Below are 25,594 nucleotides of genomic sequence, written 5' to 3' on the forward strand. Positions count from 1 at the left end.
CGGACGCGCAGGACCAGCGGCCATGGCTCACGGGCCCAGCCGCTCCGCGGCACGCGGGACCCCCCCGGACCAGGGCATGAACCCGCGCCCCCCGCATCAGCAGGCGGACTCCCAACCACTGTGCCACCAGGGAAGCCCTGGAGATTTTTTAAATACCTTCTTATAAAATGGAATGTCTCAAAATTATGCCTTTTTCATACAAAAGAGTTAATATTTTTCATGGTGTTCTTAGTGCTAAAATGCTTAAAAGTAAACTTTTAAAAATAAATTTATTTTTAATTATCAGGTGCTTCTAAGGAAGGAGGTGCTGGAGCAGTTGATGAAGATGATTTTATAAAGGCTTTTACAGATGTCCCTTCTATACAGGTAAGGATGCCAGTAAAGTGACATTCCCCATGAATATTGCCTATGTGCCTGTTCGTAATATTATTTATTTTTGTCCCTATTTTCCAAATTCTTTTTTTCCTGAATTGACTTACCAAACTATTGTTTGTTGGTACAATTAGACTTCCAAGTGATTTTTTCAGTGAGGCTGAAATAAAATTGAATCCATATCATTGAATCATATTACATTGCAATGTCCAACTACATCCACTTTTTTTTTTTTAAAGGTGCCTGTGATACAGTGTTCTTCCATTTTTTTTCCTCCTACCTTTCTGTCCACTTCATCTCTTTCTCCTTTAAAGCCGTATCCTTCTTTACTTGACTGTTGAATACTGAGATTTCTTAAGGGTTGGTTCTGAGCCTCTCTTCTCCCTCTCCATTTCCTTCCTTCTTTCAAATCCATGGCTTTACTTCTTGCCTTCACATAAGTAATGCACAGGTTTTTATCACTAAGCCAGAACTCTCTTTAGTGCGAAACTAATTTTTCCACTGATTGTTTATTTGTCATCTCCTTTTAGATGTCTCAGAGGCATCTCAAATTCACCGTGCCCACAACTGGACTCATGATCTTCCCCTTTCAAACCTACTCTTCCAGTGTTTTATATGTGGAAACCTAATCAGTTACACAAGTTAGAAACCTAGGAATTATTTTATTGCAGCCAATTCCTAACTTAGTGGTATTCAAACTTCTTCTCTCTGTATGCCCCCTAAAAGAATGTTTAAAAAATTATGTACCCCCTCACTGAAGTAAATTTTTGAGTCGACCCTTTTTTCCCTTGTTAGGGGAGGGGGAGCCTGGCATTGTATTCCAGAGCAAAGCATCATAATAAGATTAGGAGTGGGAGAGGAACCTGCCTTTCTTTTTAAATATGGCAGAAGGACTTTTGTGAAGGGGAAGTGGGAGGCAGGAAAGACTCAGAAGCCTCCAGTAATCACTCTGTAACAAATGTTTATCTGGTTCCCCTCCTGCCTCTTCAGCCTTGTCTCATGCCTTGCTCCCCTTTGTACTCTTGTTTTTGGCAAGTTTTTGTTTTAAGTAAAAGGGGAATTTAATGGCCGTTGAAAGTGAAAAATATAAATAGGGCCTATTTGATGGCAGTATCTGTTTGTACTACTCAGATGGTATTTAGGACCCCATTCTTTCTTATGTGTCATTTCTGGATTCTTCTGTATTGTCTTCCCTCATGGTCAGCAACATGGCTGCAGCTGTCTGAGCCTCACTCCCTTAGTGCCCTCTGCCTCTTCCCCAGTTGACCATGTAAAACTTTGAAATTCACTCTAACTGAACTAATTTAGGTCGTGCGCCCACCTCTGAACTTTTACTGTGATGTAGAGAAATACTGTGCACTGACTGACTTAGGCCTTGGGTCACTGTCGCTTCCCCTGATCCCCTTTGCACTCTTAACTACTGTACTTGGCCTTCTTTCAGTTTCTTTCTGTCACAGAGCCTTTGCACATGCTGTTCACTGCAGGGAAGGCTGATCTTTCTCTATTTTGTCTAATGATGTCTGCCTCATGCTTTAGCTGTCAATTCAAGCTTGACTTTCCTAACTAGTTCAAACCCCCTATTGTATGTATACTTTCATGGCAGTATGTACTTCTCCTTGGTGATACTTCCTATTTGCAATTTCATATTTTATATCATTTGATTAATTTTTTTCTTTCCCTGACTAGATTATAAGTTCCATAAGGCAAAGACCATGCCTATTTTTTGCTCACCATAGTGTCCTTAATGCCTAGAATGTTACATCCCTGTTATGTGAATATTTGTTAAGTGAATGAAAGGATAATGGTGTTTGGTAGACAGTTAGCTCCAGAGGGAATAAAGCATGTAGCTCTTCTGGCTACAGTCTAGTGAGAGGGTCGGAGGAGGGACTAACCTAAAACATGTCCTTTTGCAATATTGTATAATAAGTATATGAATGCAATAGATATGTTATATACCTGAAGTCATTTTGAGAACTCAGTCCTGTTTTTACTAATCTGTAGGATATTTGCATTTTGTTTTTAAATGACAAAGCACTTTAAAAGTATATTTGAAGTTACTCATGAGTGGAGAAATACCCTTACCTGAGTAACAGGTAAGGAAGACAAAGCATTTTATTTTATTATTATCAGTAATGTATTTTCATTCTCCATTTAAAAATGGTGCTAAAATGGGAAATAATACTATTACTGGAAAGATTATTTGAACATGAGGGCATAATTTTGCTGTGGCAAGAAATATTAATGTTATAATTTTGCATCATTTCTTTAAGATCTATTCTAGTCGAGAACTTGAAGAAACATTAAATAAAATCAGGGAAATTTTGTCAGATGACAAACACGACTGGGATCAGCGTGCCAATGCAGTAAGTTTTTTATTTTTTATTTTCTTATCCCTCTCCTTTTTTTTTCAATGTTCTTTTTCAAAAACTTGGAAATTCAATAGTAGTACTATCTGGTATTTGCTTATGAAATAGAGAGTCTGATAGGTAACATTTCTTTCTGGAAAACACAAATAGGCCTTTTCTTAGTTAGGGTCCATTTTTTTCTGTTTTGCTAATCAGGTAGAGCCTATCTCATCCATTTGTTAGTGTCTCCACATGTGCTACTTTTTGAGCTTCATTGATGCCCCGGGACCATGACTCTCCTTAGGGTTACATAGTTGTGGAGTAAAGGGAACCCTCCTGCACTGTTGGTGGGAATGTAAATTCATAGGGATGGCATTAAATCTGTAGATTGCTTTGGGCAGTATGGCCATTTAACAGTATTAATTCTTCCAATCCAAGAGCATGGGATGATTTCTTTGAATCATCTCTAGCTTCCTTTATCAACGTGTTATGGTTCTCAGCATATAAGTCTTTCACCTCCTTGTTCAGGTTTATTCCTAGGTTGTTGTTTTTTTTTTTAATGTGATTTATAAAGGGAATTTTTTTTTTTTTTTTTACTTTTTCTTTCTTATAGTTAATTGTTAGTGTAAAGAAATGCAACAGATTTCTGTATGTTATTTTTGTATCCTGGTACCTTGCTGAATTAGTTTATCAGTTCTAATAGTTTTTGTGTGGAGTCTTTAGGGTTTTCTATATAAATTATCATGTCATCTGCATATAGTGACAATTTTCCTCTTCCCTTCCAGTTTGGATACCTTTAATTTCTTTTTTTGTCTGATTTCTGTAGCTAAGACTTCTAAGTTGAATAGAAGTGGTAGAGAGGCCATCCTTGTCCTGTTCCAGATTTTAGTGGGAAGGCTTTCAGCTTTTCACCATTGAGTATTGGGTTTGAGTTTGGCATAAACCATTGGCTGTGGGTTTGGCAAAAATAGCTTTTATTATGTTGAGATATGTTCCTTCTATACCCACTTTGATAAGAGTTTTTTATCATGAAAGGATGTTGAATTTTATTAAATGTTTTTTCTGCATCTGTTGAGATGATCATGTAGTTTCTGACCACATTGATTTGTGTATGTTGAACCATCCTGTGACCCTGGGATGAATCCAACCTGACCACGGTGTATGATCCTTTTTATGTGTTGTTGGATTCAGTTTGCTAATATTTTGTTGAGGATTTTTGCATCTATATTCATGAAAGATATTGGCCTATAATTTTCTTTTTTGGTAGCGTCTTTGTCTGATTTTGGTATCAGGGCGACGATGGCTTCATAGAATGATTTTGGGAGTATTCCCTCCTCTTCAGTCTTTTGAAAGAGTTTGAGAAGGATTGGTATAAGTTCTTTTTTGTACATTTGGTAGAATTCCCCAGTGAAGCCATCCAGTCCTGGACTTTGTTTGCAGGGAGTTTTTTATATTGCAGATTCTATTTCACTGCTAGCAATTGGACTGTTCAAATTATCTATTTATTCTTTTTTTTTTTTTTTTTTTTTTTTTTTTTTTTTTTTTGTGGTTCGCGGGCCTCTCCCTGTTTTGGGCTCTCCCGTTGCAGAGCACAGGCTCAGTGGCCATGGCTCACGGGCCCAGCCGCTCCGCGGCATGTGGGATCTTCCCGGACCGGGGCATGAACCCGTGTCCCCTGCATCGGCAGGCGGATTCTCAACCACTGCGCCACCAAGGAAGCCCTATCTATTTATTCTTGATTCAGTTTTGGTGGGCTGTATGTTTCTAGAAACTTGGATGGACTTGTTTTTATATTTTTTGCTGTTTTAACAAAATTGCAATAAACATCCTTGCACATATTTATAAAATGGTGTTTTTATTTTTGTAGGTTAAATTTTTAAAAGTGGATTGGTGGGTAAAGAGTAGATGCAATTTTATTTTAGTAGACATTGCCAGAATATTTTGAACAAAGGTATTAGGCATCCATGATCTTAACAGTAAGAGCTCTTACTGGGTGCTATCGAGTCTTTTTAACTTTTGCCAATCTAATGAAGGCAAATGATATGTCTTTGTTGTAATTTGCATTTGCTTATCACTAGTAAGGTTGAACACATTTTCTTATATTTATTTTGCCCAATTTAATATTTGGTTATTTGTCTTTTTCTTATTTTACTGTCATTCCTTGTGTATTGTACTTATATATTGCAGATAATTTTTTCCTACCATATTGTAATTTTTTTTAGTTGTTTAGATGCCTTCTGATTTCTCTCCTGCTTATGATAGTTTGCCTACCTTATATACCCTAAGATTGTATAACTATTTTTTCAGATGTTTTTCTAATATCCACAGTATTTTATTTTTATGTTTTCCATCCTTAATTCATCTTTAACTTTAAAGATATCTTTAAAAATTTAGAAAACCACAGAATTTAATATGAAATTATACATAATAATGGGTATGATAGGTAAACTTTTAGCTTGTATGTGTGAGCACAGATGTGTGCACCTGAGTGTATCTCAATTGACTGATTAATTTTATTAGGTATGTATGATGTTTATATGGAAAACATTTGACAATCTTATTCTTAAAGGTTTAGAAATAGGGAGAAAGAGCTATTTGTGTCACAAAGTAAGTGTGATAATGTTAAAATATTGGAGATGGTGATGACTTAATGGTTGATCCTTTTGATTTTTTTACTTTTGCTTATGGATGAATATAGTTTCCAAATTTGGTTCTTTTAAAAATAGGCTTCTTAGTAGATAGTGGTGATGGTTGCACAACATTTTGAATGTAGTTATTGCCACTAAGTTGTATACTTTAAAGTGGTTAAAATGGTAAATTTTATTTTAGTGTATTTTGTGACAATTTTGAAAAGACTCCCTTAAAACTTTAAAATTTACTTACCTACTCATACATTACATGTCTATTATGCATATAATTAAATTTATAATGTTATTTTCCGAAAGCTTTTTTGTTTGTTTGCAGGTTTATTTATAAGATACATTTAATGCTGTTAAAATGTCTGAATATAATTATGAAATATAATGAAAAAATTTTTAATTTTGTTCCAATAGTGAAGTTTAGGTAGGTTTTTTTTGCACTGCCACTTTTTAATGTCAGTAATGAAAATTCTTTTTATTTCAGCTTAAGAAAATTCGATCATTGCTTGTTGCTGGAGCTGCACAATATGATTGCTTTTTCCAACATTTACGCTTGTTGGATGGAGCACTTAAACTTTCAGCTAAGGATCTTAGATCCCAGGTGGTTAGAGAAGCTTGCATTACTGTGGCGTAAGTATATTTTTTTGTGATAAGTATTTTTTATGAATTAATTTTGTACTCATTGATTCAGTGATTATTCAGTAAAGCACTAGCAGGATAACCCCAAAAAAGCATATATATGTTCCAAAAACATATATATAAGGATTAAATTTGTGTGATTAAAAAAAAAATCTTTCTTAATGGCACTTTATACCAACCTTAAAATATGTTTATATGTCTAAAGTGTACTGGTGGATTTTTGGTCACTAACTCTGTGAGTATAAGAAGAAAGTGAATGGGTCTGAGAACTGGCTATATGTAACTTTCTTTTTGCTAATTTGGATATTAAGCTTTTTATTTCTGATATTTTAGCAGTTGTCTTGGAATTATAACATGCATCGTTAACTTATTGAAATCTAAACCTATTCTGTATGTTTATATTTTTCTAAAATTTAAGGATGGTAGAACACTTAAACTCCTTTTACCACTTCTCCCGACCAGAATACTTTGTTGTATATGTTGTTGTATTCCTTTGAAGAGAGGGAACACAAAGATGCCTACTATTAATATTTATAATCTGGATTGTACTAGATGTCCTAGTCAGAACAGAATAAACAAACAAATAAAAAACCCCTGAGGAAATAAAAACTATGAGGATTGCAAGAAAAGGAACAAAACTGCCCTTATTAACAAATGATATAACTATCCATGCAGGAAATGATAAGAATTGATAGATAACTTATTATAATTAAGGGAATATATAGCAAGATTGCTAGATACAAGTCAATATACCAAAATAATTGAATATCTCTTGATAACAAAGCAAAACAAAAATCCACAAATTGTAACCTTCAAAAATAGTCCGTGATGAGAATTCTGCTTCTTGCCATGATGCAACAACTGGTACAGGATTAGCCCTCTTGCAGAAAACTGGAGAAAATATGTAAAACAACTGTGTACAGATGATGGACAGCAGGCAGAGCAGGAGTGTAATTTTTGAAACAAACAAGTCAGTTGAACAGTATGATCAGCACAGTTTTGACCTGGATGCATTTTCTGGACCGTGGAGAGGGAGGGAGAACCCAGTCAGAGCAAGGCAGTCTCACTGAGTTGAAGAAGAAACAAATTGGAGGTTCTGAAAGCTGAAGTGGCTAAAATTTGCAATGCAGAACACTGGAGAGGAGAGATATACAGAAAAAGAGATATAGAAATCTGCACAGGGGATCCCATGAGTCTAGTTGAATACTAATCTGTGCATGTGAAAGGTACAACTCCCTGAGGACTGGAAAGAACTGCTGGAAGCTATAAGATAAACAACAATTCCCAGAGTTCACCTGGGCCGGGAGAGGTTCAAGTTCTGACGAGCCAGCCTGGAGAAACATTGTTGACCACCCAGGGCATTCAGTAGAGACCCCAGAAAGGCTGTTGTATAGGAATAGGACTATTCAGGCTACTCTGGAGGCTGAGTACTCTGCAGTATTCTCAGGCCACCCCTCCCAGTAAGCTTATAAAAATCAAGCTGATTCCAAAGTACATCACTGCCCTACCAGAACAAAACTCTTACACTCTTTAAAGGAAGACAGCAACATCCGGGCACAGGTGGCACCTCTCTGCTTCTGATTTGAGTTTCACATTGGAAAACTGAAGATATAACTGAACACTAGTAAGTAAGTCTGAGTCTGAGTATCTCTTTGAACGAGGAACCTGAAATTCTCGAACTAACTGTACCCCAACCATGTATTTTAAATAAGATATAAGTATATAGAAATTAAAAATTCCACAAACATTGTCAGAACTATAATTACAGCATTCTTCCTATGTGTTTTACCCAAAATCATATTAAATTAATTAGCCTGGATTAGTTGTTTAACTACAAATTTGGAAAGAGAAGACAGATGTCCTTAGAGTCACCCAACTAATCAATGTATGGTAAAGTTCTATTTTCAATCAAGAATTCTGAAATCCTATACCAAAGATGTCAGGGAGTATTTGTGACCAAAATATTAATATTTCTCATTAATAGAAATAGAGGAGTACTGGGACTTCCCTGGTGGTGCAGTGGTTAAAAATCTGCCTGCGAATGCAGGGGACATGGGTTTGATCATTGGTCCAGGTAGATCCCACATGCCTCAGAGCAACTAAGCCCATGCACCACAACTACTGAGCCTGTGCTCTAGAGCCCACGAGCCACAACTACTGAGCCTGCACACCACAACTGCTGAAGCCCATGCACCTAGAGCCCATGCTCCACAACAAAAGAAGCCACCACAATGAGAAGCTCGCACATGCAATGAAGAGTAGCCCCCACTCACCACAACTAGAGAAAGCCCACATGCAGCAACGAAGACCCAACACAGCCAAAAATAAAATTTAAAAAAAAAAAAAAGAAAGAAATAGAGGAGTACTGATTTGGGAAAGATTTTACTTATTTATAAAATATGTTGAATTTAAGATTGATATTGGGGCATCAGAATGGAAATATCCGATGGATAAAGACTAAAGTTCAGGACAATCAGAGCTGAGTGTTTTACCTGTCATGTTAATGGTTAAATTCTGAGATCAGATGACTTCTCCATTGCAAAGAGATGGTTAAAATGCCAAATTTCAACTTTGCACTAGACAGTAAAAGGACTGGGAAAAGAAGGAAATAGGTAATATCTGCACTTGCCTTTCTCTCTTTTGTTTTTCTGCCATTGGAACTGGTTAAAATAAAAATTTTTTTAATTCAGTAAAAGAATATTTTAAAATTGTATGGTCCTACCTATATTTAATGTTAAACTTTTTTTTTTTTTTTTTTTTTTTGCGGTACGCGGGCCTCTCACTGTTGTGGCCTCTCCCGTTGAGGAGCACAGGCTCCGGATGCACAGGCCCAGCAGCCATGGCTCACAGTCCCAGCCGCTCCGTGGCATGTGGGATCTTCCCGGACCGGAGCACGAACCCGTGTCCCCTGCATCGGCAGGCGGACTCTCAGCCACTGCACCACCAGGGAAGCCCCTAAACTATTTTTTTAAAAAACATTTTTCTGTCTTCCTTTATAGCCATCTTTCAACAGTTTTGGGAAACAAGTTTGATCATGGCGCTGAAGCCATTGTACCTACACTTTTTAATCTCGTCCCCAATAGTGCAAAAGTCATGGCAACTTCTGGATGTGCAGCAATCAGATTCATAATTCGGGTAGGTTCTTTTCTTTTCCTTTCTTTTCTTTTCTTCTCTTTTCTTTTTTCCATCTTTCTCTCTGTGTGTTTGTCCACCTCTCTGTCTGTATGTCTCTCTCTCAGTGTACTTAAATAAATCATTGGTATTTTTTTAAACCCCAAAGGAAAATTACTTTTGAATTATTTTTCTGATAATAAAAGTAATACACAGTTATTATTGAACATTTAAATAGTACAGAGTATTACAAAGTAAACTTGCTTGCATACAGAATATAATAGACATAATATGCGTGTACGTGTGTGAGTGTGCGTGTGTGTGTGTGTGTGTGTGTGTGTGTGTGTGTGTATAACCACGTTATAGGTGGTAGCAGGGAAATGTAAAACAATAAAGTTACAGGCAGTGGTAAAAGATGACAGACAAATTCTTAATATTTCTCATCATCCACATCTTGAAGGTGCCCAAAAGAACAGAGTTAAAAAAAATAAATCTTCCACACTTGAATTCTGCTCTTCTGCAACTAACCACTCTAGCCATTCAGTATGTACTTTTCCAAACTTCTGTTCTTGCCTATACAAACTATATTTACTACAAAATGTAAATGTAGCATTTATATTTGACATATATGTAAAAATAATGTGTTTTTACACTTGCTTTTTAAACTTCATGTACCTGGGCGGCTTCCCTTGTCCATACGTATAATTCTTTTTAATGTCTAAATCAGTTCTCTATTAAAGAACATAATATTAAATTGTCCTCACCATTCTTCTCCCTGAGGTTTATGAAGTTCTTTCTCTACACCTTTTACCAACATTGTGCATTATTAGTATCTTAAAGGTTTTAAAAATTTAATAATTGAAATATTATTTCATATTCTTCTTAGATTATTAGAGACATTAGGTTTTTTTTTTTCCTTTAATAGTTTTTCTTTGGATTGCCAGTTTATACTTTGTGCATTTTTTTCCTCATTTATTTCTAAGGCCTTTTTTATATGTTATAAGAACAGTCAGCCCTCCTTATCCATGGGTTCTGCATCTGTGGATTCAACCAACCTCAGATCAAAAATATTTGGGGGGAAAAATCCCAGAGAGTTCCAAAAAGCAAAACTTGAATTTGCCTCCTGCTGGCATCTATTTATATAACATTTACAGTAATTACAACTATTTACTTATCATTTACATTGTATTAACTATAATAAGTAATCTAGAGATGAAAGTATACAGGAGGATATGTGTAGGTTTCATGCAAATACTGCACCATTTTATATAAGGGACTTGAGCATCCACAGATTTTGGGATCCTCCCAGGGTCTTGGAACCATCCCTGTGGACACTGAAGGATGACTGTAAATTAATTCTATGTTGCAAATATTTTTTACCGGTTTGTCAATTCTTCAAATATTGTTTAAGTTATCGTTTGTTATATTATAGAAATTTGAAATTTTTTTGATTTGAGACAATGCTCCTTTTGTGGTTTTTGTTATAGTTAAAACAACCTTCCTCATTTCTCAATTATAAAAATATTCAATTGTTTAAAACTTTCATGATTTTGTTTCTTAGGTTTAGATCTAACTCAGTTTTATTTCTGTGTGAAATACAGGTATCTAACTTCATTTTCCCCCAAATACAAAGCCATTTGACCCAGTGGCATGTAGTGAATTACAGTTCAGTCTTTTCTTAAAATACCACTGTTTTCATGTAGTAAATTTCCATAAATATATGGGTCTGTTTTTTAAATGCCTTTTCAGTTTCTGTGATCAGTTTGTCCTCTCCTGTTAAGTGATGTTTTTTTCTAATACTGCTGTACCAGAAGGTTTTTTTCAGCAATTAAATCCAGTGCCTATGAAGAAATCTATGAATCTATCTATGGAAATGTTCGTTTCTTTCTGTTTTAATATTTTTGTAAGCTTCACTAAATCTGGCACCTTCATAACAGTGTTCAAAAATAGTGGAAATTATTGAAATCTTTGTTTTATCCTTGAGTTTAATGGGAGTACTTTAAATATGATGTCTGGGATAACTTTCTCAATACTTTACATTAGGTTATGAGAATTTCCTCCTATTTCTATTTTGCTAAATTTTGATCAGCAATAGAAGTCGAATCTTGTCAAATATCCCTTTAATATCTTTAGAAATGGTTGTCTCTTTTCATTTATCCATTGTACATTCGTGAGCTAAATTCTGCTTGGCCATTGTACCTTATGATGCTACTAGATGCAGTGGGCTAATTAAGATTTTGGTATTTACTTAATATGAGTCTTTTGTAGAATTTTCTGTAATTTTTCTGTTTAACATATTTTGTTATTAGGGTTTGCTGACTCGAAGTTATCCAGTAACATTTCCAGTGTTTAGACTGGGCGTTCTTGCATCTCTTTTTGAAGTATTCTTGGTTATTTGTGTTTTCTCAGAATATCTATTTCATATAGATTTTAAGACTCTTTGGCATGAGGCTGTATACTTTTAATTTTAAAAAAAGTTTCTTCCACTGTGGTTATATTGCCATTTTTTGTTATTATTATATGTTCTTTAAAAAAAAAAAACACTTGCTAGAGGTATTGTTATGGATTTTTTATAAGCTTCAAGTTTGTTTTATTGGTACCAATGGGGTTCTTTAATTTTTTCTAGTTCTTTAGTTTCTACATTTGTGTTTCTTATTTCCTTTCTTTGACTTGCTGTGGCTTACCTCTTTTTTTTCCACTAGATTTTTGTGGTATATCCTTAGATAATTTGTCATAGTTTTTGTTGTTTAATATTATAACACTTTCTTATTATAATATTTTCTTCTGAGTTTGGCATTAGCAGCATCCAGTGATTTAGATTTATCACATTCTCTTTATTTTATAATTCTCAATTATTTGTAATTTCCATTTCAACTTTCTCTTTGAATTACATAAGGATATTGTTTGCATTTTCAGATGGTTCTTTTGTTGTTCTTATCATTTTGTAATCTCATGATATTCTGATCATACAATTTGGTTGTACAATTTCTTCTTTATTGAATAACCTGAATTTTGTTAGTATCCTAATACATCATAAATTTAGATAGATAGTCTTTTAGTATTTGCAAAATATGGAATTCTTTTATAGGGTACTTTATTCATTACTAAATCTAGTTTGTTTATTATTCAAATTCTTCATGGTCTCATTTTTTTAAAAGCTGCTTTATCTGGCAAATTCTGACTCTAGTTTTTATCAACTTTATTTTCCTAACAATTCTTGCTTCATGTACTTTATGTATGGTGAAAGTTTTTGACTACTACCATCTTGAAATAGTATTTTTTCTTTCCTATCTTTTCTGTTTTATGTTCATTGTATTTTCTCCTTACCTGTTTCATTATTTTCTTAGAAGTTTCTTACTCATTGTCAGTGTCAGGAATAAAACCTCTGTTTTACTTCCCCAGCCTTTTAAAAAGTATATATTTTATCTTATTCATGTCATTTTTTTCCCTTGACCATTAAATTAAATTGAGCCAAAGACATTTTCATTTTCAGCAATTGAAATTAATTGCTTTTTTTTTTTTTTTTTTTTTTTTTGCTGCCTTTATTCCTGCCCAATCTTTATTAGGAAACTCTTCGCATTTAAAATTTTTGTTTGATTTTAGTGTGTTCTCAATTTTCATATATATTTATCTTTGTGTATTTTGAAATAGCTTTTCTTTGCCCTTATCAAGAACTCAAAAATTGGACTTTAGGTTCACATTTCTTTTCCCTCAGAATTATGTCCTTTTCACTCAATTGTTTTCTTAACTTTTTATTGTTTCTATAATAAGTTGATATCATTTGATTTTTTAACTTAAAACAAAACACCACCTTAGGAAGCTTTATAGAAGGGTGTCTGTGTCAGGAGTTCCCTCACGGCAGGCCTTGGAGTAGATCATCTTTCATTAGTGCTTTCTTTACATAGTGGAGCCAGATTTCTGACTAAAATGAAGTTTCCTTAAATTTATGTTAGTTTTCATGGATCATTTATTTATTGCTTCTGTTTGTCATTTATCATTTCCTAAATATTTTTTTTGTTTTCTGTCTTACAGCTGTATATGTTCTCAGGAAAAATTCCTTTAAATTCTACTTACTATCTTATGATCTCACTGAAAATACAAATCGGGTGTTTTGTTGTTGTTGTTTTACAACAACATTATATCCTGTTTTCTATATTTTGTTTCCCAGGTTCTGACTTGGTGTTTGGTTGAATGCGTCATCAGTAATTGTGAGGATCACTTTTTATTTTCCTTTGGTGTAGCTCCCCCGAATATGGTGTAGCAATAGTTAGGTTAGTCTTTTGCCCCATCCCTGCCACTGTGTTGGATGTGGGTTAATCAGTCAGCAGTAGGGTTATGAGGAGGTTATGAGAGAGGAGGAAGAAGGTAGGTGAGACCTCCTATGTAATATGTTGTGGCTAGGGAGTCTCCTTGGGCTTTAACGCCACAGTAATGTTTGGGGATGGGTTCTTCTGGATGCTCTAAGGGAGCTGGGTCCACAGAGCCCTTCCACGCTGAATGTAACAGTTGAATAATATGCAGGTCAGCACTGTGTTGCATTATTCTCATTTGAACAACTTCAGGTCTGTGGGTGGTTTCCCTCTGTAGGAACTGAAAAAAGTTTTCACTCTAATTTTGGTTGAGTTAGTTGTGGCACACACTGATGTGCCATTCACGTTCTCCTTCACTGAAAGACTTGTTTCCCCAGGACTGGAAGCAATGTGGGCAGACAATCTTCAGCTGCCAGCCTCTTCAAGGATTGCCTCAGCTTGCAGAGAGTTGCCTTTCCCAAGGTCTTGCCCCTTCCTGGTTATGGCCCATGTCTAATAACTGATTGATGTGGAAGTGCAGTGCTGTGACTATCTTAGACCAATTTGAGACTACTCTGAAGGACCATTTTAGCCCCAGAGCTCCCCAAAGCTTCGGCTTTGGGCAAAGATGTCCTTGGGCCATATCACAGATTGATTTCTTCTTCTGCTCACTCCTGCTTCCTTCTCCTCCCTTCCACTGGTGTTGATCCCAAGAGCACTTCTTAATATCCTGAATGCTAAACTCCATCTCAGAGCCTGCCTCCTAGAGAACCCAACCTGTACCATTAGCTCAGAAGAAAAATAGGAGATTTAAAACATCAAATATGTATGCTTAGGTTACTATTTTATTCTTATGTCAATTATGAACTTTTTAGTGTTTGCTTGACTAAAGAAGAACATAAGAATTACTAATAGAAACCAGAAGATTGTATAAACTGACCTTTACCTGAATTCTAGAGAGCTGTGGTTCAGCCAGGATGAAAGTTCAATTAAAATCACCATTTCAAAGTACATTCACAGTAGTTATGTAGATTCACTCTGATAACCTGCTTTGATGACATAGCAGTTACTGTCTTCTCCAGCAGTAGCAGTATGTCAGAAAATAAGACCAATACATGCCTGGTCCCTCTTAGTGCTCCATCCCCCCAAAGTACACTGTTCTAACAGTTCTCTGTAGTTACACAATTAACTTGTCTTTATTATTTAATATTACAGTCACATCTGCCCTTCTGAAACTATATCATTACTATTACTTTAATTTGGGGAAACTTTTTGACTGGTCTTAATTTCTTTCAAAATCTGATTTTATGGTATTTTTGTTCTCTTCTAATATAGCTAAATACTTGAATGCAAGGCAAATAGAAGAAGAGATTATGTAAAGTACACAGTATTTTTCAACTTCTTCTAAAATATCTTTTTCAGCATACTCATGTACCCAGACTTATACCTTTAATAACAAGCAATTGCACATCAAAATCAGTTCCTGTAAGGAGGTAAGTTTTGAAAAAACTTAGTATAGCTTTATGTTGAATATTGCATTATGTTTAATTCTTAGTTGGGTGCAAAAATTAGTTGTCATCAATTTCTTGCCTTCTAGAAACCTTATTAAAATTTTTTAATCTTATGTCATATAAGGGAAAAAGGAACAAAGTGCTTATTATGACTATGCACATTTCTCAGTTTTATCCTATTAAGGTTTGGTTTATTTGGGCCACTAGTTGTTTGGTTTTCAGAGAGTATGGAGTCTAGAGTCAGCCCTTACCTAGAGTCCTATAACTGTGACTGATTGTCCTACCTCAGGCAGTTATTTTAACTGCCCTGAACCTCAGTGTCTTCGTATGTTAGTGGGGCTAATAATGTGGACCCCATGGAGTTGTGAGGGTTAAATGAGAAACACAGTGGTAGAATTGAACATAGTGTTTGGCACAGAGTATGCAGCCATAACACGTCAGTCTGTCAGTATCTCTCTCTCTCCTTATGGTTTCTACAATCTTTTTTTTTTTTTTTTTTTTTTTTTGCGGTACGCGGGCCTCTCACCGCCGTGGCCTCTCCCGCTGCGGAGCACAGGCTCCGGATGCGCAGGCCCAGCTGCCACGGCTCACGGGCCCAGCCGCTCCACGGCACGCGGGATCCTCCTGGACCGGGGGCACGAACCCACACCCCCCGCATCGGCAGGTGGACCCCCCAACCACTGCGCCACCAGGGAAGCCCTACAATCTTTAATATAATCACTATCTACATGAATAATAAAGACAGCAAAAACAAGATTTATGCATTGGATAGTGGCCTCTCCCGTTGCGGAGCACAGGCTCTGGACGCGCAGGCTCAGCGGCCATGGCTCACGGGCCCAGCCGCTCCACGGCACGCGGGATCCTCCTGGACCGGGGGCACGAACCCACACCCCCCGCATCGGCAGGTGGACCCCCCAACCACTGCGCCACCAGGGAAGCCCTACAATCTTTAATATAATCACTATCTACATGAATAATAAAGACAGCAAAAACAAGATTTATGCATTGGATATTTAAGAAAATTGTAAAGAACTCTTTCTCCTTTTTTGTTTGATAAATATGTTTATTTAAGTACTTTGAATGTTAGGAAAAATAAGACATCATTATTACCTGTAAGTGATTTGGAGTTTTGGGACAGTTGTTTAATTACCTCTCTCTTATGTCAGGGGTCGGCAAACAACAGTCCACTGGTCGAATCTGTCCGACAGTCTAGTTTTGTATGGCCCACAAGCTAAGACTGTTTTTTATGTTTTTGAAGGGTAGTTAAAAAGGGGGAAAGAAAAATATATAAAATAGAGACTATGTGGTTCTCAAAGTTTAAAATATTTACTGCCTAAAATATTTATTATCTGGCCCTTTACAGAAAAGGTTTACCAATCTCTGTCTTACACTGAAGAAAATGGTAATTGGAGAAATAGGAATGTGACAGAGAAGAGGAAGTCAGGAAATGCATCAGAAAATTACCTTGAAAATGGGGAGCAATTCAATACCTGTAAGGGAGGAGAGTGGGGTATAATATACGCAGAGATGGAAAGCTATGCTGTGTGCTGCAGAGCCATCGGACAGGCCACTGAGGCCAGAACACATGATAAATGGGAGGATTCAGTAAGAAAAGAGGCTGACTGAGGGGAAGAAGGGGATAGGTTGAAGTCAAAGTATAGAGGGCTTTGAATGTCAGGAAGAGAAATTTTGATATTGTTCCATTAGCAGTTTTTGGTGAGGAGGTAATGTCATCCATCCTAGTTTTTATTTCAGCTATGAACAGCAATTAAAAAGGGACAATGAGAAGCATTGGTTTAATTAAGTAGGACTTCTTACAGCTCATGTAAGAGGCAGGGTCCGAACTAGAGCTGTATTTATGATAATTGATTGAAGGAGGTTTTATTCAATAAATTCAGGAGATTTCAGATATAGAAATGAGTCTTGATAATTGGATATGGATGAGGAAGGTGATGTCAAGTGCTTCAGACTGTGATCTATAGAGTCAGAATGCCAGGGTTTAAGGCCATGCTCTATCACTTTGGGCAAATTAATTTAACCTCCATGTTTCTCTTTTTTCTAATCTGTATCATAAGGGCTCCAAGAGTAGAATTGAGAGGGTAAGAATTAAATTTGTTGTTTTGTATCAGTATGTAGTGTTTGAATTGACACTCACTGCCTGTGTAGAGATGTCTGTGAGCTGGTTGACACTCTGACTTAATGGCTGAATTGAAGAACCAGTGCTGGAGCTAAAGGACTAGGTGTGAGAAGTACAGCTGATAGAGCTAAGGGTACAGGTGATACTGCCCAAGAAAAGACTATAAAAGGGAAGTGGGCTGAGATCAGCACTAACCAGGGGAGCACCTATGTAAGGGTAGGTGCAGGGAAAGTGTTAATAAAGGAAGAAAAACAGGGCAGAGCTGTGTCGTCAGATGCCAAGAAAGAACAAAAGCTCAAGAATGAGACAGTTGAAGAAGTTGAGAACCAGAAGGCTAAGGAGAAAACACCAAATACTTGATTAAGAATCATTTACATATATATTTAAGGGAACAAATGTAGAAATGGAAGATCCGTCCCAGCTTTCTTGGTCACCATTGTATGTCTTCAGTTTCTAGTATGCAGTAGGTGTTTGGTAAATGTCTTTTAAATTAAGTTAAATTGTATATTTGACAAACATTTTAAGTTAAAATTATGGGGAGCCCTTAAGGTCTTTTTGAACTGTTAAGCATGGGAATAGTTGGAGCCTTAAATAAGTTAAGTGGGACTTCCCTGGTGGCACAGTGGTTAAGAATCTGCCTGCCAATGCAGGGGACACGGGTTCGAGCCCTGGTCCGGGAAGATCCCACATGCCACGGAGCAACTAAGCCCGTGCGCCACAACTACTGAGCCTGCACTCTAGAACCCATGAGCCACAACTCTGGAAGCCTGTGTGCCTAGAGCCCATGCTCCGCAACAAGAGAAGACACTGCAATGAGAAGCCCGTGCACTGCAACGAAGAGTAACCCTTGCTTGCCGCAACTAGAGAAAGACCGCGCCCAGCAACGAAGACCCAACGCAGCCAAAACTAAATAAATAAAGAAATTTATTTTTAATTAATTAATTAATTAAGTATTTGACAGTAAAGATATCTAAAAACATGTCTTATGCTTTAATTTAGGGGGCAAAGTGGAATATTATAGAGGAAAGTGTTAATTAACATTTAGTTATAAATTAATATAGCTTAATATAATGTTATGACATTTAGTTATAATTAACTTTTATTTTTCAGGCGTTCATTTGAATTTTTAGATTTGTTGTTACAAGAGTGGCAGACTCATTCATTGGAAAGGTATGCATTGACTATTCCTCTCCCACCACCATCCCCTCCCCATTGTCACCGGTTCTGTAGAAATTGATGTGACTGGTTTTGCATTATTTCTCATTTTGCTTTAAAAGTTATTAGCACTGATTTTCCCTTAAAGCTGTGGTGCTCCTCTTATTCATTACAGCTATGATTTTCTTCTTTGTGGGGTGAGTGAGAGTCTCTTAGTAAATGGGTTATATAAGGTATTCCAGGTTAAATTGGGCAAATATTTTTAAATGTATTTCTAGTCACGTAAGATAGGTTTCCTCAGGTGCAATTAATCAAGTAATGAATGATTTAAGATAGAAGAAAGGCACTTCCTTTCAGAGGAAAGAGATTAAAAAAGTGAAAGAGGAATTTCCTGGTGGTCCAGTGGTGGTCCAGGGCCCGGGTTCGATCCCTGGTCAGGGAACTAAGATCCTGCAAGCCTCGCTGCGTGGCCATTAAAAAAAAAGGTGAGAGAGATTTGTTGGAAAGTTTCTCCACACTAGTTGTCAGTTGTCATTGGTCAAGTTTACACTGGGCAGCGTCTAATGAAGCTCTGAGATGAACAAGAGGAAAATGTTGGTCACTGGCTATTTGCATGGCTGTATTTCTCATTAATTTCAAGTTTGAAGCTTGGAATATACATGCATTTATGTTGAACACGTTGCTGATTTTTCCATTGCCATGGAAATCATTAAATCTATTCATAACCCATTTCTAAAAAATAGAATTTGTTGTTTACTGCAGGCATGACATAATTCCAAGTTTTCTTTAAGTTCTTTTGTGGCAGCTGCTATTCAGTTTGGTTAGATTATAACTGATCGTACTATTAGCAAATAATTTTATACATTGGTAGATTAGTGGGGAACCACACAAAAGGTTTTTTTTAATTCATAAAAAATTTGATATTTGAGTGCTATATGTCTGGACTCCATCTAAAAATAATTATGTCCAGATTTACAATGTTCGACTTGTCAGAAGGAAACCATACATGAATGAAATGTATGGGATGGATTATTAGGAAATCGTGCAATCTTAGATTTATTATTGTGTACTAATTATCTTTTTATCTCCCTTGCCCCTTTGTGATTGATGCAAAATGTATAGGCAGTATCATTTATGGTGAAATACATAGTTTTACACATGAATCTAAAGGTGTTTTATTTTATAGACATGCAGCCGTCTTGGTTGAAACTATTAAGAAGGGAATTCATGATGCCGATGCTGAGGCCAGAGTGGAGGCGAGAAAGTAAGTCTATAATGTATTTTTTGACAGTTTAAACATACTTTGGTCTTTTTGTTGACAGGAATTATATTGGGAGAATGAAAATATCATTCAAGTGTCCCAAGTATTCTATTTGATTAGCTCTTTAGTAAAATGGAGGTTGATTTTTCTCCATTAAATCTGTACTGGGTGTCTTAACAGTTCACTTAGCATTGTCATTTGTATACTCAACAGTATTCCTGTTCCGTCATAACGTACTCACTTTTGCTGTGAATAAAAATAACTAATTTATTGAACATTTAATATGTACCTGATACTGTGTAGGGCAGTAGGTATATGTTATTTTCTAATCCTTAAAATGATCCCACAAAGGTGCTGTCTCCTTATATTGGCAACTGAAGTTTGGGAGTTTACCCCAGGCCACACAGACCCTAAGGATTATAGCCAGCTTTTGAACGGAGATCTCCTTTTCTCAAAAACTTGCCGTCTTTCTACCAAAACTTGTTAAATATAGAAAGTATTCTATTTGGCATATTGTGGGTGTATTTAAAACCTATGGGGGACTTCCCTGGTGGCACAGTGGTTAAGAATCCACCTGCCAATGCAGGGGACACAGGTTCTATCCCTGGTCCAGAAAGATCCCACATGCTGAGGAGCAACTAAGCCCGTGTGCCACAACTACTGAGCCTGAGCTCTAGAGCCCACGAGCCACAACTACTGAAGCCCATGTGCCTAGAGCCCATGCTCTGCAACAAGAGAAGCCACTGCAAGGAGAAGCCTGCGCACCACAATGAAGAGTAGCTCCCACTTGCCGCAACTAGAGAAAGCCTGTGTGCAGCAACGAAGACCCAACGCAGCCAAAAATAAATTTAAAAATTAAAAAAAGAAAAACCTAGGGGCTTAAAAACCTTTGTTCTTCTTGAACGTACACATTTTACGATTAATGTCTAATAATGCAAAGTTATTACTTTTTGTTGTTTGTTCATTTGTTTTACAGGACTTACATGGGTCTTAGAAACCACTTTCCTGGTGAAGCTGAAACACTGTATAATTCCCTTGAGCCATCTTATCAGAAGAGTCTTCAAACTTACTTAAAGAGTTCTGGCAGTGTAGCATCTCTTCCACAATCAGACAGGTCCTCATCTAGCTCACAAGAAAGTCTCAAGTAAGGTCATATAAATGATAATTACTGATTTCTTTGTCTCTCCAGCTCCACAAAGTTCCTTAAGTTGGATGGTTGAATATCTGATTGCTTTCACTTGAAGCCTTTTTGAAAGAATGATGACTGAATGTGCTTATTTTCTTTGGTCTGTTTTCTCAGGGGTTGGATTACATACTTGTATAACTTCTCGTTAGGTAAAGAGTATAGGGATTCAAATTTTGTTTGAATATGTTCATGTCTGTGAAAAAGATTGGAAAGCATTAATTTGTATGCTTTTCTTAATACCTGGAAAATAGCCAATATAGTAAGTAGCCCATTTCTAGGGCACTGTAGTGGAAGAATTATAATGGAGATTCAGAAGTCATCTTCAGAACTCTTACACAGCACTGTGACTGGTAAAAACTCCACTGCCTTCTTTCCTCGCCTCTTGCACGGTTTAAGATTTCAGCAAATCCCTCAAGGGGGCAAAATTATCTAGTATCTGACTCACTTCTCTGTAACTCCACTCATCATTATGTTGGCTACCTCAAACCCTTGCTTCCTTGGCTTACCCCTATTTTCTGTTTCTCTAGCCCTATGAGACTGCTAAGATCCCTAGCAGTGGCCACAACTATCTGAAGATTTCCCCAGGGAAGAGCAGCTCACAGAATGTCAGTTTACCTCCCTGTAATTCCTATCTCTTCAGGACCTTAACCCCACAAAAATTGCTGTTTGCCTTTGCAGCTCTCTGGTACAGAAGTGGGACTGGGAGGCACCTAGGGCACAAAATTCAAGGAAGCACTCACAGGGTCTTGTGAGTACTGTACTAAATAAAAGTTCAGTGACTTACATGTTTTCGGAGTAAAAGCAGATATGATTTGATTTTAAAAAACAATTCTTGTAGGAATAATTACCTATTTAAACTTCTCTTTAAATTTGTGATAAATCCTTCACCTCAAATGAGCTTTGTTGCTTCTTTTCCCTTTACTTTAATTAACTATACTCAAACTTTAAAGTGTATATGAATCACCTGAAGATCATGTTAAAATGCAGAATCTGATTCAGTAAATCTGGGATGGGACCTGAGATTTTGCATTTTTTACATACTCCTGGGTGATGTCAATGCTTTTTGTCTATGGACCATACTCTGAATAGCAAGGATCTAAACAAGATATTTTCTTACTCTAGTAGAACATCTTTAAACATAAACAAACAGCTTTAAAATCTGTGGACTTGAAGTGGTCTGCCTCAACCTATTAGAGTAACAATTTTAGGGGATAGTTATAAAAATAATATAATACTGGGTTTAATAACCAACTACCAAATTTACCATTTGATAATAATAACTTAAAGAATGTTTTTCAACACTCTGTCATTAACCTCTCTTCCCCTTACCTTTAAACTTTGTAGACAGGGAATTCCCTGGCGGTCCAGTGGTCAGGACTCCATGCTCTCACTGCCAGGGCCTGGGTTCAATCCCTGGTCAGGGAACTAAAACTCCCACAGCCACATAACGTGGCAGATAGATAGATAGATACATACATAGATAGATATACTTTCCAGACTCTCTCACATACTTAGATATTTATTTATGGGCTTCAGAGTACCATAGTAATTAAAGATAAATAATCAAAAAAGATATTAAAGGAGGCAGTGGATTCTTTGAGTTGATTCTAGGTGTTTTGCTTTCTAATCATACATGTTATCCTCAGCAGTAGTCCTTAGCTTTGTTTCTGTTGCTCCACGCAGTAATACTTAATAGAACTCCTATAGATGGTGTTATACTACAGGGTAACTGCACAAGTTACCAATGGCCACAACCATTATGACTTCGGTGAGACAGGCCTTGGTTACACTGAATTCCTTGTGTACTAGCAATAATACTACCTTTCTCTCCTTCTAAGTAAAATATCTCACTCAGAGTAGAAGTGTTGGAGAGTGCTATTATTGAGTTCCCTGTGGTAGTGTGTGCTGAGGACCAGAGTGAACAACAGCAACCTCGTCCCTGTTTCTGTAGAGCTTACAGTCTTTATTCAATGCTAGTTATTTCATTATTTCATTTTTGCTTCACAGCTAACTTAGATACCATTGACATATGACAACAACTGTTCTAAAGTGATTTGTAAAAGGAAAATTGAAATCAGAAATACTTCTCAACTCTTCGGAAAACTCAATGGTATTTCGTTAATTTTTGTCAGAGGAGTGATAAATTATGTCGTCTTCCTAAAAGTATTTCTTTTTACCTTGCAGCCGCCCTTTTTCTTCCAAATGGTCTACAGCAAACCCATCAACTGTTGCTGGAAGAGGTAAATTGCCTTTTTAACTAAGAGTCATAGCATATTTTACTTAATAGAGTACAAGTGACTTTATAAATAAAGTAAAAGTTACTATGTAAAAAGGTATTCTCACTCTGGGTTACATCAAGAGTTGAAAAGTTTAAAACACAAAATTACACTTTAAAAGTTTTAAAAGCACATTAGAACAGTTTTAAAGCTAAACAGTTAAAAGCAGTAGCTTTTAAACTGTTTTAACATGACCCACAGTGAGAAAATCATTTTACATAGTAAATACCACACCTATATACTGTACCTGTGTTTGTATACCATATACATATACTACATGTCATATATACAGTGTAGTGTATATAATTATATACATACAATATACATATGCTGTGTCGTATATTGTATATAAGTATACATATATAGTATAATCCAAAGTTCCAGGAAGCCTACTTACCCTTACTTGTGATGCATTCTCTTTTCTACTGTGTTTCATTTCTTTAAAATGCTGTCATGACCCACTTAGTTGATTTCACAGCCTATTAATGGGTCATAACTCAGAGTTTATAAAACTCCTCATTAAAACTGAAAACCTAAGACCAGAAATTTAATGACTTAATTGGCATTACCTAAGACTGGCAGAACCTGCATTATTTTCTGAATTATTCTATTCCCAGGCTAGTTCTACTTGCATCATTCTTATAGTTAAAAAATAGCCCCGCCGTCATCTATTTATCTTGTAACAGTGCTTCATTTTCATGCATCAATCATAAACATCATCCTTTCATCTATAAAACAGTCCTGTGAACTTTACAAAGTATAGTTATTTTTCCCATTTTATGAAAGGGGAAATGAGGCAGAGAAATATTGAGAAAATTGTCCAAGAAGAATTAGTTGTAACAGCGTTGAAACTGAGGCATTCTGATTTTAAAATACTCCAAAGTACTTTCTAGTATCCATTTGGCCACTACTTCCTTTTTGACCATTTGTCATCATGGATTATCTCATGGTGATTTCAAGTTGATATAATTTTTTTGCCGTTTGCAGTGATTGAAATAATATAGGTTACCTTTGCTTTGTTTTTCATAGTATCAGCAGGCAGCAGCAAAGCCAGTTCCCTTCCAGGAAGCCTACAGCGTTCACGGAGTGATATTGATGTGAATGCTGCTGCTGGTGCCAAGGCACATCATGCTGCTGGGCAGTCTGTACGAAGTGGGCGGTTAGGTGCAGGTGCCCTGAATCCAGGTTCCTACGCATCACTAGGTAAGACAGCTAACTATGGGAAATTGTACAACATTTTCTCCCTCGTCTCAGGAAAGCAGTGAATCATCATCAATTTCAGTGATTGATGATGGTGATATCTTTATCATTTCTATTTCATTCTTGCTAGTTAAGGATAGTCCATATGTTTTATATTATTCTGTCCTTGCAATGTAGTTCTGAGGTATCTGAAATACCTTGTTTCTACTTTTCCCCCTGTTGTCCTCCTAACAATCTTAATCAAAGGAACAGTTCTTTATTCCATGATTTCCATATAGAATTTTCAAAGTTTTGCACTACAGCCACATCCAACTGCTGGATACTAAGGGAGTTTGGTCTGGTACCCAGCTTCTCCATTCTCTTTCTCCAACTTCAGTTCCCTTACCAAGAAGTTAAAGCCTTTTGGAAATCTGGGAAAACCGCAAAGCTGAATCACAATCAAAGCTTAAACATAAATAAAATACCTAGGAATAAACCCACCTAAGGAGACAAAAGACCTGTATGCAGAAAACTATAAGACACTGATGAAAGAAATTAAAGGTGATACAAACAGATGGAGAGATATACCATGTTCTTGGATTGGAAGAATCAACATTGTGAAAATGACTATACTACCCAAAGCAATCTACAGATTCAGTGCAATCCCTATCAAACTACCAAAGGAATTTTCCACAGAACTAGAACAAAAAAATTCACAATTTGCATGGAAACACAAAGGACCCTGAATAGCCAAAGCAATCTTGAGAAAGAAAAACGGAGCTGGAGGAATCAGACTCCTGGACATCAGAGTATACTACAAAGCTACAGTAATCAAGACAGTATGGTCCTGGCACAAAAACAGAAGTATAGATCAGTGGAACAGGATAAAAAGCCCAGCGATAAACCCATGCACATATGGTCACCTTATTTTTATATAAAAGAGGCAAGAATATACAGTGGAGAAAAGACAGCCTCTTCAATAAGTGGTGCTGGGAAAACTGGACAGCTACATGTAAACGAAATTGGAACACTCCCTAACACCATACACAAAAATAAACTCAAAATGAATTAAAGACCTAAATGTAGGCCAGACACTATAAAACTCTTAGAGGAAAACATAGGCAGAACACTCTATGACATCCATCACAGCAAGATCCTTTTTGACCCACCTCCTAGAGAAATGGAAATGGATAAAGAAGATGTGGCACATATATACAATGGAATATTACTCAGCCATAAAAAGAAATGAAATTGAGTTATTTGTAGTGAGGTGGATGGACCTAGAGTCTGTCATACAGAGTGAAGTAGGTCAGGAAGAGAAAAACAAATACCGTACACTAACACATATATATGGAATCTTAAAAAAAAAATGGTCCTGATGAACCTAGGGACAGGACATGAATAAAGACACAGACGTAGAGAATGGGCTTGAGGACACAGGGACGGGGAGGGGTAAGCCGGGACGAAGTAAGAGAATAATATTGACACATATAT

General features: G+C 36.5%; 1 protein-coding gene across 15 annotated transcripts in view; it reads left to right on the forward strand.

Annotated features, from left to right (window-relative positions):
* CLASP2 (cytoplasmic linker associated protein 2) overlaps positions 1-25,594 on the forward strand; it is a 180,249-nt gene that overhangs the window by 70,681 nt on the left and 83,974 nt on the right. For all 15 annotated transcript variants that reach the window (XM_055079794.1, XM_055079797.1, XM_055079795.1 and 12 more), the window contains 10 exons: positions 287-366; positions 2,643-2,735; positions 5,841-5,986; positions 8,995-9,130; positions 14,818-14,888; positions 18,154-18,213; positions 19,385-19,462; positions 20,436-20,603; positions 22,830-22,885; positions 23,951-24,124. In XM_055079794.1, the coding sequence (XP_054935769.1) occupies positions 287-366; positions 2,643-2,735; positions 5,841-5,986; positions 8,995-9,130; positions 14,818-14,888; positions 18,154-18,213; positions 19,385-19,462; positions 20,436-20,603; positions 22,830-22,885; positions 23,951-24,124 (1,062 nt within the window). The remainder of the gene's footprint in view (positions 1-286; positions 367-2,642; positions 2,736-5,840; positions 5,987-8,994; positions 9,131-14,817; positions 14,889-18,153; positions 18,214-19,384; positions 19,463-20,435; positions 20,604-22,829; positions 22,886-23,950; positions 24,125-25,594) is intronic.

Source organism: Physeter macrocephalus, chromosome 18, assembly GCF_002837175.3.
Source record: "Physeter macrocephalus isolate SW-GA chromosome 18, ASM283717v5, whole genome shotgun sequence".
In the NCBI taxonomy this organism is placed as follows: domain Eukaryota; kingdom Metazoa; phylum Chordata; class Mammalia; order Artiodactyla; family Physeteridae; genus Physeter; species Physeter macrocephalus.